Here is a 17,036-nt window from a genome sequence, read left to right as displayed (position 1 = left end):
TTTATATAATTTAAAACTGTAAATAGAACAAAATTAAATACAAATTTTATATTTATTTGCCAATACATAAATTTACGTTTTTTTACCAAATTCAACACTTATTTGTTGTGATAGTACTTGGTATATTAATAATATATGGTATACATACATCGTTACTCTGGTTTCTCTGCATCACGCATAAATCTTTCGCCTTTTACTAAAGATTTCCGTGCAGGGGAACACTCATTGAGTTTAAACTCAATTTTTCTCAGCCCTTGTTTCACACAAGGGTAATTTATGTACCAAAAATAGATTTATTCATACACGGTGACCCACATCTGTCACGCACACTATATAAATCATATTCACACAATTAAAGAAGGAATTGCACATAAACAAAAGAAAGCATGAAAATATAAAACGAAATGCACAAATAAAGAAGAAACACGCAATTAAAGAAGAGCTAAGCACAATTAAAGAAGTCTGCAACAAATTCGAAAGCTCCTCGCACAATTAAAGAAGTCCGCAACAAATTCGAAAGTACCTCGCACTAATACCCTATGCTAGCTACACACGATATTGCACCACAACATTTTTTTAAACTTTTAATTGTTTGTACAGGTAGAGTACCTTATTTATTGGGAAGAATTAGTGTATGGTTTACATAGCGTATAAATGATTTTGTCACACGGGAATATAAAAAATTGTAATTACTAACAGCACATAATAATAACGTATCGGGAAATGTTATTATACCTTCATTTATATTCAATTAATAATAATATTAAAAACAGTTTGAATACTACAAGATTGATATATAAATAAGGTGGTCTCTTAAAATTATACAGAAGGCATTGCAGCTTTAGATGTATGTATTTTCTTTTTATTTATTTAATGATGTTTAATTCATAAAGTATTTATTAAAATTTAAAAAGGCATATACCTAGGTAGATGCTGTTTTCGTATTGAAAGGGCTAGATATATCAGAGGGAGGAAGGGAAGGAGTCTATAAAGTTGTGCTCCACACCACCAGCAGTGCTGTCATATCATCATCCAGAAACCAGCAGAGCGTACCTGGATGTTGTGTAGTAGTAGTCTGCACACTCTGCTGCTAGTGAGGTGATAAAAAAGTTTTCTAAAATCCAGTGAACGAAATCGAAGAGAATTTGTTCAAATTAATTATGTCTGAAAGCAATGTAAGTCACTTTATTTATTAAAACGCTTTTCTATATTGCTATGCTCTTAATTTGTGAAAAAGAACACTACATTTGGTACCAGTGCCACAATTTACACACGGAAGTATTTAGCCTAGGCCTAAGCCTAGGCTAGGGCCTAGGTAGTGTACACTGTTTGTGTGTGTGTGCAATGAATGTAGCAGCTCGCGCTCCATGTGAAAAAGAATGACTCGGCAAGTTTTGTGTACTTACCTAGGCCTAGCCTAGCGCCTGTATAGAGATGTATTACTATTGGCATAATCTCTAGCAAAGGCCAGTCATTTGTTTTTAGCCAAAAAAAGATATTAAATATTAATAATAATTATAATTGAAATGTTATTATATTATTGTTTAATAAATATTAAAAAATCTAGCTAGGCCTGCGTAATATTAAATAATAATAAAAAAAAAAAGGATTGTCATAATATTTAATTAAGAAATTGTCATTTTTATTTTATTGCTTTGAAATGTAAAATACCTGTAGAACCCCAGTATAAGGAGCCACCTCAAACAAATAGGTTTCCCCTTAATTAAATAGGATTGGCTGCTGGTGTTAAAATAATTCCACCTTGTTGCCGCCCCACACAACTCACAAGTACATGTGTTGGGGTATATGTGTCTCAATGGAGTGGTTCTATAATTGAGGAGGCTCAATATTGTCAAGCCTGTCTATGTTTGAACTTTAAAACACCTGATTTTAAATCTCTTTTTCGTCTAATTACACATAAATTAGTTTATATAATTTAATATTCAATGCTTGCTAATTGTGCCTATGTGCATAGTAACCGCAATATCGTAAGATAACTTATGCTTTTGCTTGAAATACATACTACTTACATTTAATACATTAATTCATGCACCATTTAACAATGACTTAACTAGTTGTCCATATCTTGCATTTAATGATGCATTACACACACATAATGTTTTATTATAGAAATTCCATAAATAAGTTTCTCCAAATAACACTTATATATATTAAGTATATAAATTATTTAAGAGAAGCTATATCTTTATAGAAAATATATCATTAATTCACAAAAAATATAAATTTACTAAAAAAAACATTTAACTATTGCTACTTGAAAACATACATTTCATAAAGTGATTTGCGAAGGAATTAAACATGATAGAATAAAGACCAATCCGTAATTTGTTATTTTAACATTGTATTTAATATAATAATCTAATTTGAAACCTCTTATGGTTGTCATTGCTAGTTTCTGCAAGGCGAAATGAAGAATAAAAGGTACTGGACAGTTTAATTATAATCATAGATATACTGTATTAGTAAAGTACTAGATTGTCAACTGTATATGTAACAGGTTCGTACTACTAGCGTCGTAGCTTTATCGCGTAGTATTTTCAGGAGCTGCAGCACTGGCACAAACACAATAAAATCATCCACAGAGACAGTTCTTGGTTTGGAAAAGTTAAATTCTTTTATTGAAGCTAGTAACCAGTCGGAAGGAGATATAACAAAAACAGTGTTACTATTTAAGATAACATCAGTGATCGTATCATTAACGACAGTATAGGCTACTATTGCGTTGTGTCTAGTGTAACAATCAATTAACTAATCAACTATATTAACTATAGTATAACATCAAATAACTAATCAACTATATTAACTATAGTAAAACAATTCTAAAATTAAGAGAGATAAAAATATAGATGCTTACCTAGTAACCAGTCGGAAGGAGATGAAAACCTTCACTTTGGGCTAGGCACTAGTAAGTGTCATCCATTCCCAGTTGGGTACTATGACAATTTTTAACCGATGGTACATACATTTACCATAACGTTATTTCATAGTTTACAGAACGATTGTATTGTAACTCGAGTCATACACATGTAATTATCAATTTAAAGTTCGGTTATACAAAAAAGAAACTATTAAAAATGCAAATCAATTAACAAAATCCCTTGTCCATTTATGAACTGACCCATACTGAAACATTATACACTAAATATTCATGACCATTTTCCCGCCACTTGGATGAGGTGACTCATCTATTTATAGCATGGTCATTTATCATTCCAGCTTTTACTTTAATGGGTCCCACAAGGTTTCTCAGATTCAAGTCAGATTCAGCAGATAAATCATTCAAGTATTTGGGTATAAGCATACCTGTTACCCTGTTACACTCACCCCCCATTTATCTGCTAAATCTCAGTGATATACAAATGCATTAACCTAAACCTAAATACACCGGTACATTTAGTCACTATTTATACAATGAAAATGACATCATAGGGAATTACATAAAAAAACAAAAAAATAAAAACTTAACTAAATGGCATTTATAAAAAAACGAAACTGTTATATCACAACAGTATACCTGTACCTGATTGAACCAATGAGAGCAAGTTATGCAGAATTATTAGAAACAACCAATAACAATTTATCCAAATGGATTACTATTGAAGGGTGGCCATACCCACAATAGTCGGTGTACAGAAGTGCCCGTTTACACTTCAGAAGTTTCTCGAAATCCTGCGATTACTACTCGAAGGTTCAATCCCACCCAACACAAGGTGATGTACCAACATAACACAAGCCATACACATGGCAAACAAGTATGTTAAAAAAAACATTATCACACAAAAGATACAGTATACAATAAAGGTAACAAATTAAACTATTGAGATTAAAATTAAAAAATCAAGTAAAATTGTCTTCTCTCAGACATAATTATATAAAAAAAACAAGTTAAGTGTCAAGCAAAATTAATACAGTTTAAACAATCAAACATCTAAACAACCCACATGGGATGTTAGTGTAGGGGTTCCCCAGAGCCACTTAGAAATAAAGCCGTATCGGTCTGGCGGTTTAATTACACGTTTCGAACGTCGGAGACTTAAGGTTGGTTCTGAACGTGTTTCTCCTGAGGAGTTATCATCATCAGTATGATCCATGACGACTGCGACGGGAGTGATATCATGCTCAGTTGAAGGAGAAGTTTCTGACGGTTCCACAGATGCCTGGGCAGAAGCAGGGTTGATAGATGGTGTTTCTTATTGTTCTATGGATATTGTATTAGCAGATTCTGGTACTGCAGCTTCAGGGACGTAAGGTTGAGTAAGATCCACATCTTTCCAAATGGCTGGTTAAAACTCAAGAAAAGACTAATCAGCACTTATCGTAGTCTTTCTTGAGAGTGATCCCTTCCTGGCTGAACAGCAAATCCTGGTCACGGCACCAAATGTAACAGGTTCGTACTACTAGCGTCGTAGCTTTATCGCGTAGTATTTTCAGGAGCTGCAGCACTGGCACAAACACAATAAAATCATCCACAGAGACAGTTCTTGGTTTGGAAAAGTTAAATTCTTTTATTGAAGCTAGTAACCAGTCGGAAGGAGATATAACAAAAACAGTGTTACTATTTAAGATAACATCAGTGATCGTATCATTAACGACAGTATAGGCTACTATTGCGTTGTGTCTAGTGTAACAATCAATTAACTAATCAACTATATTAACTATAGTATAACATCAAATAACTAATCAACTATATTAACTATAGTAAAACAATTCTAAAATTAAGAGAGATAAAAATATAGATGCTTACCTAGTAACCAGTCGGAAGGAGATGAAAACCTTCACTCTGGGCTAGGCACTAGTAAGTGTCATCCATTCCCAGTTGGGTACTATGACAATTTTTAACCGATGGTACATACATTTACCATAACGTTATTTCATAGTTTACAGAACGATTGTATTGTAACTCGAGTCATACACATGTAATTATCAATTTAAAGTTCGGTTATACAAAAAAGAAACTATTAAAAATGCAAATCAATTAACAAAATCCCTTGTCCATTTATGAACTGACCCATACTGAAACATTATACACTAAATATTCATGACCATTTTCCCGCCACTTGGATGAGGTGACTCATCTATTTATAGCATGGTCATTTATCATTCCAGCTTTTACTTTAATGGGTCCCACAAGGTTTCTCAGATTCAAGTCAGATTCAGCAGATAAATCATTCAAGTATTTGGGTATAAGCATACCTGTTACCCTGTTACATATAGACCATGAATTCTTTACTCCATGGTATACACACAAAATGATTCCAACAAAGGCTCCACCCTCTAGACAAAATCTATCTACTCTTTAGTTTTAATATTCAATTAACTTCAGAATGCATTCATAGAATATTGATTGTTTAATGGTCCTCAATCTATGGTTTACCTAATGTACTATATTTACATAATTGACGGACTGTAATATTTAAAATAAAATATGCTTAGAGCATCTTATTGACTTGCATAGGAAAGTGCTTTAAAATCACTTGCTTAGGGTATTACCTGTCCTTTATAGGAGGGTGCCCTCTGAATAAGGGTGTCCCAAAGAATAACTACTGTTGAAATCGTGACATACTAAAACAGTATCGTCCCAGGAAATTGAAACAAGCAAACACAAATAAACCTACCGTCATGTTTGAGTAACTAGACGTCCTATCCATTGAAGAGCCTAATATGTAAGCCAATCTAGTGTCATTTGAGCATACTTAGAGCATCTCAGCTTTTCTGTACAACTTGTTAATGTATGTATAATGATACAAATTAGTGATTAGCACAGTGAATACCTCATTTACATTATTAATTTCTAATAGCTAGTTAGAAGGCATGCCAGCATCATCATTATATTTGTAATTCAAAACAAACTACCTGCAAGATCTGTATATGTTGAATTAATAGATCAGTATTTTGTCCTGCTTTCTACACAGTAGTAACTATATGACTTGAGAGTTGAGGCTGTTAAATTTTATACTCTGTTTTTAGTACTATTAATAGTATTGCTACAATTTCAGCATAGGCCTTTAACTGTAGTCATTAGGTAAGTATAAAATAACAGGACAATTACTTTGTACATTTTTATCAAAAAATATTATTCAGGCAATCAGGGTAGGTACATTATACTGTTGGATGATATTCAAAAGTACAGTACTTTTGAAACTTTCTCTTACTTGATCAGTTTTGTTATTATATTATTGTTATTAATTAGCGTTCTCTTCTTGTCCACGATAATGTGTAAACATTTGGCAAAATTGATATATTTTTTTTGACTCATAGAAACTATTATAAATTATCTTTGTCTTTTTTCAATGGATTTCGTAAGTATTCATTGACAAGAATGTTAGTAAAATGTCTGTATACCTCCTAACAGGATATAAATTTGAATTATAATTTCTCTGATAGCTTCCTTGTAACAAGTGGCTATGATTATTACCACTTGAGATATGCAAAATGTATTCATTCACGTACAATACTGTATAGCTTGAGCCTTCCTATTTCGAAATAGTTAAACCAATTATTCCTTTATTTTTCGGAGACTCTGTATGGGAAATTCCAGATCATCATTACCCACAATGCAGTGCAGAATGATGTCAATAATGTACCTTGACATATGGGCCGTACACCTAAGTAATCAGAAATATTCTCATGTACAACAAATACACCATACAACTAGATTTAGAAACGCATGCAGTAAAAAGAGGCAATCCATCTATTAGAAATGGTTGAAATAGAATGAAACTATTATTACCATACTGTATATGACAGAGTATAATTCCATGTTCTATGTATATTCTGTCCCCCTCCAAATTTAGGCTAAATATGGACACATCAATTTGGTCAATACTGTAGTATCCAACCCCCAACCTACATTTGGAACAACCCCCTGGGACTATATTCAGTCACATACAGTATATCATTTTTATTTGCTTGGCATTTTATGTTTTGTTTCCTTACAGTGGAGTCTACTAGAAGCTGTGTCATAAACTGATATAAATAATCATATTTGTAACAGTAATTTATCATTAATTGTTTTCTCTGTGACGTAGGTATCAATTTTTTAAGCTTGTATCGTGCATGGCATTGTTATACTCATTCCGCTCGCTTTTCAAATTTATATCAGTTGTTTTAAAAACATTACATTATATGGACATTTAGATTACGTAAGAAACAAGAACAAACAAACATAACAAATGTTTACATAAAATACAAACTGAAAAAAAATGTTGTGATAGGGCCTGTTTTTGCTGAATAGCACCAAATAACCATTTATTTGAAATATGTGCTTCCAAAAAAATAAGTCTAATCAGTGGTTTGTTGATGAAAAAGAAATTCAGGGTAATTTATTCATTTTTTGCAGCAGCAAAAACAGGCCCATGACTACAACACAAGCTATAACAATTCTAATTGGCTAGTAACCTTATTTGTTGTTGTTTTGTACTTCATATTGCGTTTATGTGATTGAAAAGTCTTCATTTATCTGCTGAATGAAACAACTCAGGCATTTATTTATTTTGTATTTTATTTATAAAGAATAAGCCATGGTTTTACAAATATCTCCACATTCTAGACAAACATAATGAATAATAACCTCCATTTCGATGTCAGTTTTTCATTGAATACAGTCACATTATCAAGTCATTCTTGTACCGTAATGTATTGTTATACTTAAATGTCTGCAGTATCAAACTTTAATCTTACAAAAAAATGTGATGTTTCCATATGGACATGACGATGTCATATCACTACCATATTTGAGCACATCACACTTTTTTGTCAAACTAGTTTTATAGTGTGGACAGAGCTTTAGTTTTACAGTAGACATCAAGTCAACTTTCTTTGAGGATCTCATGGTCCTCATTCACACTTACAGTTAGTTTGTGTTTTTTCTTGTTCATCTGCTATTATGATATTGTGTTGTTTTAATCATTTTCAACATTTTGTCACCGTCTGTGTTATACTATGTACAGTAGTACAGTACACCTAATAATTTCTCAGGCTCAGCATAACTCAATTTGAGAACTGTCAAGTTCCCCATCTCTCCCACTCTCGTCCCATTATGTTGTGGTTCTAGTTTTCTTTTAATTCTTTAAAAATTATCTGTCATTGATGTCTCATCAAATAGGCATTGTTTTATTCTTTCTACGTTAAGTACTGTATAATTTCAACATTTTTTATTTGCGATCACTGTTAGTGTATTCCGTGATCTCCTTTGCAATGCTCATGTCCACAACTGACCACCTACATTTATGTCCAAACTACTCTGGACTAGCCCTCAGCGCTCGCCAGGCTGGTGATCTGAAGGTCATAGATTTGAGTCCCACCCGAGAATTACTTTTTAGTATAAAGTACAAATTATGTCAGAGTAGGGCAAAATGTGACCAATTACTCAACACCCCGATGCAAAGCTATTCCACAGTATTTAGTGGAAACAGTTACAGTTACTTAGTTGAATGTTATATTTTGCATTTTCTAGTACTAAAATTACAGTAACTAATGCAAGACTTGTGCATGTATGCATTTTATGATAATTTATTCAATTAATTATTTAATGCTGGTCTTGTAAATATAAATATTTAAAATGAAAAAAGCATTTTTAAACAAATTTACTGGGGAAGTTAATTAAGTGTTGCAATATTGAAATTAAATTTCTTTTTATAACCTTATTAATTATTGTAGTTTTTACCCAAAAGAACTCCGTTTTTTTGTCTAGTTCTGCATTTTGGATTATACTATACTAATAATACAAATTATATAATACATTTGGTATTGATTTTGGTTTAAAGTTAGTTTGTAAACTAATTGATTGATATTTTAAAAACTTAAATATATCTTTCTGTATACGTGTCAGTTTGTTTGTTAGTATTTTATTAATAATAATATTAAACTTTTAATACATACAATATCATATGTTAATTACCAAACATGTTATTGAGGTACTACATGTAAGTTAATACCAAATTTGGTATAGTATTAATTGCTTTTGAGTTTTAAAACTGTATTCCCATTTTTATTTACTCTCAGTCAGTATTCAGTTGGAAAGGCTTTTTAAATTCCAAGGTACATACATTTTAATTTGTTGTTTATTGTGTTTTATAGGGAAAAGCCGCAGCGGAGGTTACCAGTATTTCTTTGCTAAAGGAGACCATGAAACAGGAGGAGGTGCCTCATATCTTTGTCATCCTAGGAGCATCGGTAATATTAAATCATTTTTTTAAATTTATTTTCGGACTCATAATGTTTTGTAACATTTCCCTTCTGTCAATAATTCAACAACAAAAAAGGGTTAAGAGTGTGTTAAGTGTTAGGCTACAAATTGCTTTAATATGTCAAGTTCCAATTAACTTTTTAACCTAAAATAAAACATGCAGAAACTTAGTCTCTCTTCCTCTCTTCACTTAGCCATGAGAATTTATATATTAAGCATTAATTTTTTATCACATAGCTAATTGAAGTGTACAGTCTTTGGCAATTAATATTTGCTTGTTCAGCCTCTCTGTTACCATGGAAACAACAAATAGTTGTCTTGGTGACCTGGTCTAAAGTGACAGTAGAATTGACCTATTGATTCATATTATGAGTGATTATAAAATCGTATAGTGCACTATACTATTGCTGTACTATTTATTATTGGCTATGCTATAGTATTATTGATCATGCTATTACTGTACTATATATAAAATACAGTACTGTACTATTATTTTACTATATTAATACTGTATTGATACTATACTGTATTATACTATAAAGTACTATACTATTATTTTACTGTAAGTGTAACTGCACTATAATACTGTCCGCAAATTCTGCAAATGCAATCTATCCTTTTGTGATATGAAGTGATTTGTACAAAAGTATGTGCAGTATATGATATGAATGCAATAATTTAATATGGCAACAATGGCAATAAAGTATGTACAGTATGATATGAATGCAATAATTTAATATGGCAACAATGGCAATAAAGTATGTACAGTATGATATATTTATTTATTTATTTATTTATTTCGGTATATAAAACATTACAAAAAGCAGAACAAGTCTGAAATTATTGTAGCACATTATATAAAAAGTTTACATTACAGATAAAAAATACAAAACAATTTACAATATGCATAAGAAAAATAAATATACTGTACATTAATCATTAAAATTTATCTAGTATTTTAAAAATATTTATCAAGGTTTTAATTTATTTTAAGCAATATATACAATAGTATTAATTTAAATGAATTTATTTATTTTCTTATAAAAATCCTATATAAAACAATTATTTCGAGTTAAGCAGATTAACAATATACGGTACAGCAGACCGTTTATATGAATGCAATAATTTAATATGGCAACAATGGCAATAAAGTATGTGCAGTATATGATATGAATGCAATAATTTAATATGGCAACAATGGCAATAAAGTATGTGCAGTATGATATATGAATGCAATAATTTAATATGGCAACAATGGCAATAAAGTATGTGCAGTATGATATATGAATGCAATAATTTAATATGGCAACAATGGCAATAAAGTATGTGCAGTATGATATATGAATGCAATAATTTAATATGGCAACAATGGCAATTCAATTTTCAATTTGTTTTTTTTTCAGGGAGACTTGGCCAAGAAAAAGATTTACCCAACATTGTGGTAAGCATACAATTTAATATATAAAATTATCGTAAATTCTAAAGGTATCATACATAAATGATAATTGAGTTGTTGCACTTAGTTTAACCTATTTGTTGACCTGTAAAATAAAGCCTTGGTTTGTGAGTTCTGAGTGACTGTGCAGTTTTAATTAAAGCCAACTCACTATAGTAAAGATAACATCAGTTAAGGAAGTAATGTGTAATTTAAATTATAATATTATCACAACAAAGGCCAGTTATTTATTAATGAAAGACTAACAGAAAGAAAAGCAAAGCAAAAGCATATTTTGTTTTATATAAATTTAAAATTACTGAAAAATGTAGTACTAGCCTAATCCATGGATGATAGATATAAAGAATTGCCTCATTTGAGCCATATAATGTGGTTGGGTTTTGATACTGTGGTTGGAGTTTAAAGTTTAAATAATGTGATGTGTCCATATATGGACTTGATGATGTCAAAACCACTACCATATTTAGGCATATCACTACCATACAATATTTAGGTACATCACACTTTTTTGTCATCATAAAATGTGATAGGGTAGACAGAGCTTTGAACTGTTAAATGTCTTTAAAAAGAAATAATAAACACATTTATATTAATATACTATAATATGTTACCCTTAGTTCTGTTTTGAATTTGAATTCCATAATTTTGTGAAGGTGGATTAATTAAACATTTATACATGAACTATTTTGAATATTGCAGGTGGCTTTTTAAAGATGATCTCTTACCAAAGAACACAATCTTTGTTGGTTATGCTCGATCGGTTTTATCCATCAGTGATATTAAAAATAGATCTGAACCATATATGAAGGTGAATAAGACCATTATCATCCAGAAGTATAAATGCAATGTTAAACATTTTTAGCTGAAAGATGGCAAACCTGCAAAGTATAACTGTTTTTAAAATTTGTTACAGAACAAAATAGTTAAATATTTAAATATTTTTAGGTGAAAGATGGCGAACGCACAAAACTTGATGAGTTCTTTAAACAGAATCGCTATGTAAAGGGTTCGTACAAAGAAGAAGACGGCTTTGAACACTTAGATGATGTACTTACAGCAATTGAAGATAAGAAAAAGGACAAACCTGCAAACAGACTGTTCTACCTCGCCCTTCCACCAAGCGTTTTCAAAGATGTTACAAAACACATCAAAGCAAAATGCATGAGCAAAAGGTACAGTATTATCCAATGACTTGTATTGAAATATCGGAGTTGTGACACAGTGGGTAATAGGGTCCTGGGTTCAAATCCTGTTAGATGTCGGGATTTGTTATGATAAACAAATTAACTCCACTGCAAAAACGTGTTTAAAACTTATTTGTTTGTTTATGTAGAGCATCTTGTGTATATGTTTGATTGTAACCTTTAAAGCTCTGTCTACACTATCAAACTAGAAAAGTGTGATGTGCTCAAATATGGTAGTGATATGATCATTATGTCCATATATGGGCACATCACAAGTTGTATTTTGTTATGTTAATAGAGGATGGACACGTGTGATTATTGAGAAGCCGTTTGGGAAGGACTCTGCATCATCTGCCGACCTCTCTAACCACCTTAGTGCGTTATTCACTGAAGACCAGATGTACCGTATTGATCATTATCTTGGCAAAGAAATGGTGCAGAATTTAATGATTTTAAGGTATTTGTAAGGTAGTTTATTAACATATGGGAATGTACATCATACTTGATTGGTGGCACTTAATGTGTAAGACATTTACTGTAACTTATACTAGCGTGCCCTCCATTGCATTACACAATAGAAAATACACATACAGTATAATCTAACAAGAGGCTGCTGAGCTCTGGAGATCAAAGGGTTTATCTGTGGCTGCGACACGATCAGTTCAACGTCCGTTAACAGACACAGCTCGTTGTGGAAAGTATGTACATAGTACAGTATTGTTGGTATTTGTTGCAGCCAGACATAAGATCAAAGGACTGTTACACGTTCCTATCTTGGCAAGGCGAGCTTAGTGTCCTGTTGTTAGATTGCCTTGGTATAATATACATTGAAAAGCAGATGATTGGTTTGTTATACATTCTATTATAGACATAGTCTTGGAAGGCCGCACCGATCATCCCTGCCTATCAGCTCATTATTATTATTATATCAAATTCATGGGTTATTTCTTTGTTTTTTATTTTTGTGTAGGTTTGGAAATCGCATTTTTGCACCTGTTTGGAACCGTGATAACATAGCTAGTGTTATTATCACCTTTAAAGAACCCTTTGGAACGACTGGAAGGGGAGGCTACTTTGATGAATTTGGTATTATAAGGTACAGTAAGATTTTCAGTCATGTACTGTATATTGAAATTCTTTGAGGGTGTTAGTGAGAATTGGAAAAAATATATTATAAAGAATATCTTGTATGGTACTAAAGCATTGATTGCACTGGACCGAGTCGCCAACTTAAGTGACCAAGAAGTCCAATCCGAAAACTGCCTGCAATTCCCACAAGGTTAAATTAACCAAGTCCAATAGTTACTTTTACCGACCACTGCCTGTCCAGTAAAACTAACCATGGTCTTGGTAATACTAACCACATGGCTAAGAAGTCCAATCCGAACATGCGACTCATGTTAACACAATGTCAATGGTTTTTTTTACATCACAGTAAAATTTTGGTAAAATTATGGTAAATCTAACTGCGTGAACAATGGTAAAATCTTCCAATGACATTGGGTAAAGCTATGCGATTAAATTGACCATAAAAGGTCCAGTGTGAACAAGGCTTAAGCATGGTTGACACTGACTAGTCCAGTGTGAACAAGGCTTAAGCATGGTTGACACTGACTACAGGGCAGTAATATTATATATTATCACTTATATATTAATATATTAATGAAAATAATATTTATGTAATTTCAGAGATGTTATGCAAAACCATCTTCTACAAATTTTGTCATTATTTGCAATGGAAAAACCAGGGTCAACGGATGCAAAAGACATACGAGATGAGAAGGTATAAAAAGCTATTTATAGTACAATTAATATATTTTATTAATATAAGGAATAATCAGCCTTAATGTATTGTGATTGACTTGTTATCATAGTGCAATAAAATAATGTAATTACTTAATTTGCACTAATGTATTGATATTGCTTGATAAATGATATATTCATGAGAATGAATTTGCCATGAGTATAAAAAAGTTTTTCTTTTTATGAATTTAATTTCATTTCTAATCTAAGTTAATAATTGATAACTGTAATTTTATGTTGCATAATTCCCCATGAGGCTATTGTTGAATAATGGATCAAAGGGTCTTAAATTGATGTTACAGAATTAGTTATGCATCATTTTAAAGTTTATTTTGTGAAAACAAATAAAGTAATCTCTGCCTCATTACGCACTCATTGGACTCAAGTCACATTGAATACAATATTCAGAACTTAGTTTTATTAGCTTAGATTTTATGTATATACAATTGTTGACATGTTTTAACTCTTCACAGTGTAAACTTATGTATATACAATTGTTGACATGTTTTAACTCTTCACAGTGTAAACTTATGTATATACAATTGTTGACATGTTTTAACTCTTCACAGTGTAAACTTTAAATATATAATTTTTTGTATTCATTTATAGGTAAAAGTGTTGAAGCGCATTGAACCCTTAACTTTAGATGATGTTGTGTTAGGTCAGTACGTTGGTGATCCAGATGGAGATGTAGATGCCAAGGAAGGATACCTTGATGATCCCACTGTTCCCAAAGGGTCTGTCACTCCTACATTTGCCACGGCCGTCTTCAAAATTCAAAATGAGAGATGGGACGGTTAGTAAAAAATTCACTTATTTAATTGAAAAAAGAATCACCTGATTTTATTAGTGCTCATTTTTATCTCCCAAATCCAGCAAATCCAGCTAGAAAAAAAAAAACTAAAATAATAAGCAAGCCGTCTTTGGTGTTTGTACTAAGAAGCCTGATATTTTATATAATAATAATAATAATAATAATAATAATAATAATAATAATAATAGTAATAATAATATTATTTCAATGAAACTAATTAATTGACTCTTCTTTACTAATCTTTCAGGTGTACCTTTTATCTTAAAATGTGGAAAAGGTAAGAATTTTGAATAATTGTTTTTCCATGAAGTCATACACCTGTGGGCATATTCACGAATCACACTTGGGCTAAGGGAAAAACCCTTAAAATTTAAAAACATTCTTCTATAAGGAAATCCTTTTATATTTATTGACCTAATTGACCTAATACTTAAGTGTGATTGGTGAATATGACCACTTGAGTGTTACTATCAGAGCCTTGTAATGAGAGCTAAGATAAAAGCAATACCATGGTCCTGTTTCTGCTGTTAACCTTTATTGAGAGCAGAAATTTAGTATAAATGCGGTCTGCGTAAAACTGATACTTTGGGAAAAAAAACGGTTTATTCAGCGCTATGCAGCAAGAACAGACCCCTTCTTAATTTAATCCAAATTTCATTAGGTAATGAACATGTTTTAAACTAATAGTCTTTTTCAATATTTAGCCTTGAATGAAAGAAAAGCTGAAGTACGTGTACAGTTTAAAGACGTACCAGGAGACATCTTCAGCGGTAATTGCAAGCGTAACGAGCTGGTAATTCGTGTACAACCCGGTGAAGCTGTTTATTGTAAAATGATGACCAAGAAACCAGGCATGTCTTTTGACGTTGAGGAGACTGAATTAGATCTTACTTACGGCTCTCGTTACAAAGGCGTGTCTATGCCGGACGCTTATGAAAGGTTGATTCTAGATGTTTTCTGTGGCCATCAAATTCATTTTGTCAGAAGGTATGTTTATCCAATGTAGTTGAAATAATATGGTTTCGTGAACATGACAAATTCATTATTAAGTTACATCATATCTCTCTAATTTATTGTTTTTTTAAAAATTTCTAGTGATGAGTTGGCCGAGGCATGGAGAATCTTTACACCACTTTTGCACAAAATTGAAAACGATAAACCGAAACCAATTGAGTATAAATACGGAGGGTAAGTAGACAATGCTTATCAATTGCATTGGTGTGTATGTACTGTATGCCCAAGTATAATCCCATACATGAGTATAAGCCCACCCCCTAACTGTAGCCTGATAATGTTTCCAGCCCCCTAGGAGTATCTCGGTTATGGTATATATAAATTTAACAGGCATGACGAAACTACTCAGTGATAAACTGGAAAATAAATAAATCAATAACACTCTTTGACAATAAACAATGTATAGCTATTTGAACTTGTTTAACTATGGAGCCTCTGTGGTCTAACAGTTAAGATGCTCGCCCTGTTAGTGAGAGCTTGAATTTTATTTACGCAATAAATTTATAGGAACGATATACTTCACAGAATCGAAGTTTTCTGATAACCCTTAGAATATATAATTAATTAGTAACAGTTAATTATTATAATAATATATTAATAATAATACATTTTTTTGTTTATAGACGAGGTCCTGCAGAAGCGGATGAACTTCTTAAGAAACATAACTTTGTTTTTACCGGTACATACAAATGGGCCAAGCCAGCTCTTTAAATGCAACCAAGCGACCAACATTATGTAAACAACAAACAAAAACGAACCTTTAATGGATAGACGACCACCATTTATAACCATCAACTTAAAGAAAATGTTTTTTTATATTTCCTATAGTAAAATAATGTATTTATAGAGAAAGAAATTTGTAGACAGATATGAAATGTTTTATATATAAACTCAGTATTCGTATACAGTAATTAGAAAAATAGAAAAATAATTTCATAGTACTATATGTGCAGCTAAATTAATATGAATTTTTAGTTAATAATAAAGCAGGTAGTTACTAGGAATCTAGGGACTTTATATAGCCAGGCCCTACATTATAGTCTTGTTAGGGGCGCAGGAGATAATTCATTCATCCATGGTTTTCGATTAGAAAAAAAATGTTTACAATGCAGCTAATTTGTTATTTTATTACATGAAAATGACAACCTCACTTGATATTAGATCTATTTTAAATTATGTGGTAATTGATGCTATTGGTGGTGGGAAAATATAAATGTTTTAATTTCTGAAAAGTAAAATTAATTTGTTAAAAAATATTACAGTACATTGTTTTTATTTTTGTAACTGATTTTTAAAACCTTGCATTTCATTATAAGTTTGAATTGAATTATTATTAGTTTGAATTATAGCCAATAAAAAATATGAGACAATATTTTAGCCTATATTAATTACTTATATAATAAATAATTTTACATTATAACAAAGTGGTTAATATATAAATACTATTGAATATTATAATATACTACAGTTTGTAAAAACATTGGCAATGTTAGCGGAGTCTTTTGTATGAATAGATAAAATGTTATTAAAATGAAGAACAATTAAAAAGCTAAATTT

General features: G+C 31.3%; 1 protein-coding gene and 1 non-coding gene across 4 annotated transcripts; both read left to right on the top strand.

Moving 5' to 3' along the window:
* The first annotated feature begins 152 nt into the window (after window positions 1–152).
* LOC140059635 (U5 spliceosomal RNA) lies at window positions 153–272 on the top strand. Its single transcript, XR_011847242.1, has one exon. It is a non-coding gene; the product is annotated as a U5 spliceosomal RNA (small nuclear RNA).
* A 793-nt stretch (window positions 273–1,065) lies between these two features.
* On the top strand, window positions 1,066–16,999 carry LOC140058365 (glucose-6-phosphate 1-dehydrogenase-like). 3 transcript variants are annotated; one of them, XM_072103932.1, is made up of 14 exons: window positions 1,081–1,175; window positions 6,960–7,045; window positions 9,100–9,195; window positions 10,612–10,649; window positions 11,364–11,472; window positions 11,610–11,836; window positions 12,147–12,305; window positions 12,819–12,944; window positions 13,538–13,631; window positions 14,261–14,447; window positions 14,713–14,742; window positions 15,170–15,452; window positions 15,561–15,653; window positions 16,103–16,999. In XM_072103932.1, the coding sequence occupies exons 3-14, from the start codon at window positions 9,148–9,150 to the stop codon at window positions 16,188–16,190; spliced, it is 1,482 nt and encodes a 493-aa protein (XP_071960033.1). In that variant the 5' UTR covers window positions 1,081–1,175; window positions 6,960–7,045; window positions 9,100–9,147; the 3' UTR covers window positions 16,191–16,999. The 3 variants fall into 3 exon arrangements, with proteins under 3 accessions (XP_071960032.1, XP_071960033.1, XP_071960034.1); XM_072103933.1 differs by lacking the exon at window positions 1,081–1,175 and adding an exon at window positions 5,950–6,043; XM_072103931.1 differs by lacking the exon at window positions 6,960–7,045 and having other exon boundaries at window positions 1,066–1,175.
* Window positions 17,000–17,036: the final 37 nt, after the last annotated feature.

The sequence above is a fragment of the Antedon mediterranea genome, chromosome 9 (genome assembly GCF_964355755.1).
Source record: "Antedon mediterranea chromosome 9, ecAntMedi1.1, whole genome shotgun sequence".
Taxonomy (NCBI): domain Eukaryota; kingdom Metazoa; phylum Echinodermata; class Crinoidea; order Comatulida; family Antedonidae; genus Antedon; species Antedon mediterranea.
The sequence above is the reverse complement of the archived record's forward strand: the minus strand, read 5'-3'. Positions and strand labels throughout refer to the sequence as shown.